Below are 1636 nucleotides of genomic sequence, written 5' to 3'. Positions count from 1 at the left end.
AACAGTTAGCAAGCTGTGGATGACCACTGTAGTGGGGAGGACAGGCCCTGGCACACACAACTGTCTGATGAAGGACATGACTCTTTGTGTACTGTACTTATCCATATCGGGCAAGTTGATTTCATCACAGAACAAGACCAGCCACTTTCCAAGCTGAACAGGAGCCAAGACAACACTGTTATGTATGCGCCTGTATTTGCGGTAGTGGTCATACATCTTCAGCAACAGCTCTGTTGTAGTGGCACTTGAGAAGTTTAGGCCCACAACCTTTGGTAAGTAAACACAAAAATACCTTCAATGTTCAATCCTACACTTCACCCCAAATGCTCTTGTTTATACTATCTCCTGGTCTTACTTCCACGTCAGGCAAGGCCCAGAGAGTGCTGAAGAGTGTCCTGGTCTTGCCAGACCCAGGAGGGCCACATAAGACCAGGGGTTTGTGTTCTGCCAGCCAAGTGTACAAGAGAGCTTCATGGCAGACTGTATCTAAGGTTGGCATGATGACATCTGGGGCTCCACCTTGTATGTCTCCACTTCAAACTGAGGCACCTTGGCCTGCCACGGCGACCACTCTCCACTGATGGACACCTACATACAGGACGGGGATAAGTCACTCCATGGGTACTGTGCCTCCTGTCTTCAAGGACTACCTCGTTTGAACAGTTTAAATCTCCAAAATACAACAGGACAAGCTCACCTACATTTCCTGCTGTCTTATAAAGCCAGACACTATAAGTTAATGCCAAGTTCCAGACAGGCTGCTGCTCTAGGACAAATCAGGCTGTGTCCCACCACGCTTACCTCATAGTCAATGATGGGGTCNTTGGGCACAGTGGGCAGTGGCACAGTGGTGATCCTCAGGATGTACTCGCCCAGCTCTGCTGTCATCTTCAGCCAGCTGTCTCCAGATAAGGACCAGAGGATGGAGTAAACCAGATAGTGCTATGGAAAATTGAAATTCAATTTTGATGAAATCTGAACCAAATGGAAGACTGATGGCAGGGTTATGTCTGATCCTCCATGGACAGTGGATCCTCTCTCTGACTCTCTTAGCCCCTGCCTCCCCATGAAAGATTGACCTTTACCCATTAGACAACATATTCCAAGTGCACAATGTTACCAGGACCAGCCTTGACCTGAATGTAGCATTCCTGCTGCTCAATCTGCATGGGGAAATCAGGATGGTTGGCATTGTACTGTGNCACATTGAGGCAGGCCTGGTGCAACATGGAAAAGAGTGAACCCAGGCAGCGCAGGCACGTCAGATCCATGATGTGCTCCAGCTTGAAGGCNTGCTCCAGGGCCTTGGTGACCAGTCCGTTGGATGTGAAGTATGGCTACATGATTATTGCTGCATCTCTTTGAATTGAAAAGGAAAACAAAAACGTACATGGGGCTGGAGAGATGGCCTAGCGGTTAGAACACAGACTGCTCTTCCAGAGGTCCTGAGTTCAATTCCCAGCCACCACATGNTGGCTCACAATCATCTGTAATGGGATCCGATACCCTCTTCTGGTGTGTCTGAAGATAGCTACAGTGTATTTTCATATACAATGAAATTAATACATAAATCTTATGGTGAGGGGGTTTCCATCTATCCTAACCTATATCTGTGGGAAGGTCATGCAACCTTGAA

At 47.8% G+C, this 1636-nt stretch overlaps 1 protein-coding gene across 1 annotated transcript in view; it reads right to left on the bottom strand.

The window, feature by feature from the left end:
• Nucleotides 1-1636, bottom strand: part of Dync1h1 (dynein cytoplasmic 1 heavy chain 1) — a 118649-nt gene that overhangs the window by 54354 nt on the left and 62659 nt on the right. Inside the window, 5 exon segments of the mRNA XM_029540551.1 lie at nt 55-267; nt 356-516; nt 519-588; nt 802-942; nt 1137-1409. Of these exon segments, the coding sequence (XP_029396411.1) occupies nt 55-267; nt 356-516; nt 519-588; nt 802-942; nt 1137-1409 (858 nt within the window).

Source organism: Mus pahari, chromosome 7 (assembly GCF_900095145.1).
Source record: "Mus pahari chromosome 7, PAHARI_EIJ_v1.1, whole genome shotgun sequence".
NCBI classification, from domain to species: Eukaryota; Metazoa; Chordata; class Mammalia; order Rodentia; family Muridae; genus Mus; species Mus pahari.
This window is presented reverse-complemented; position numbering and strand designations above follow the sequence as displayed.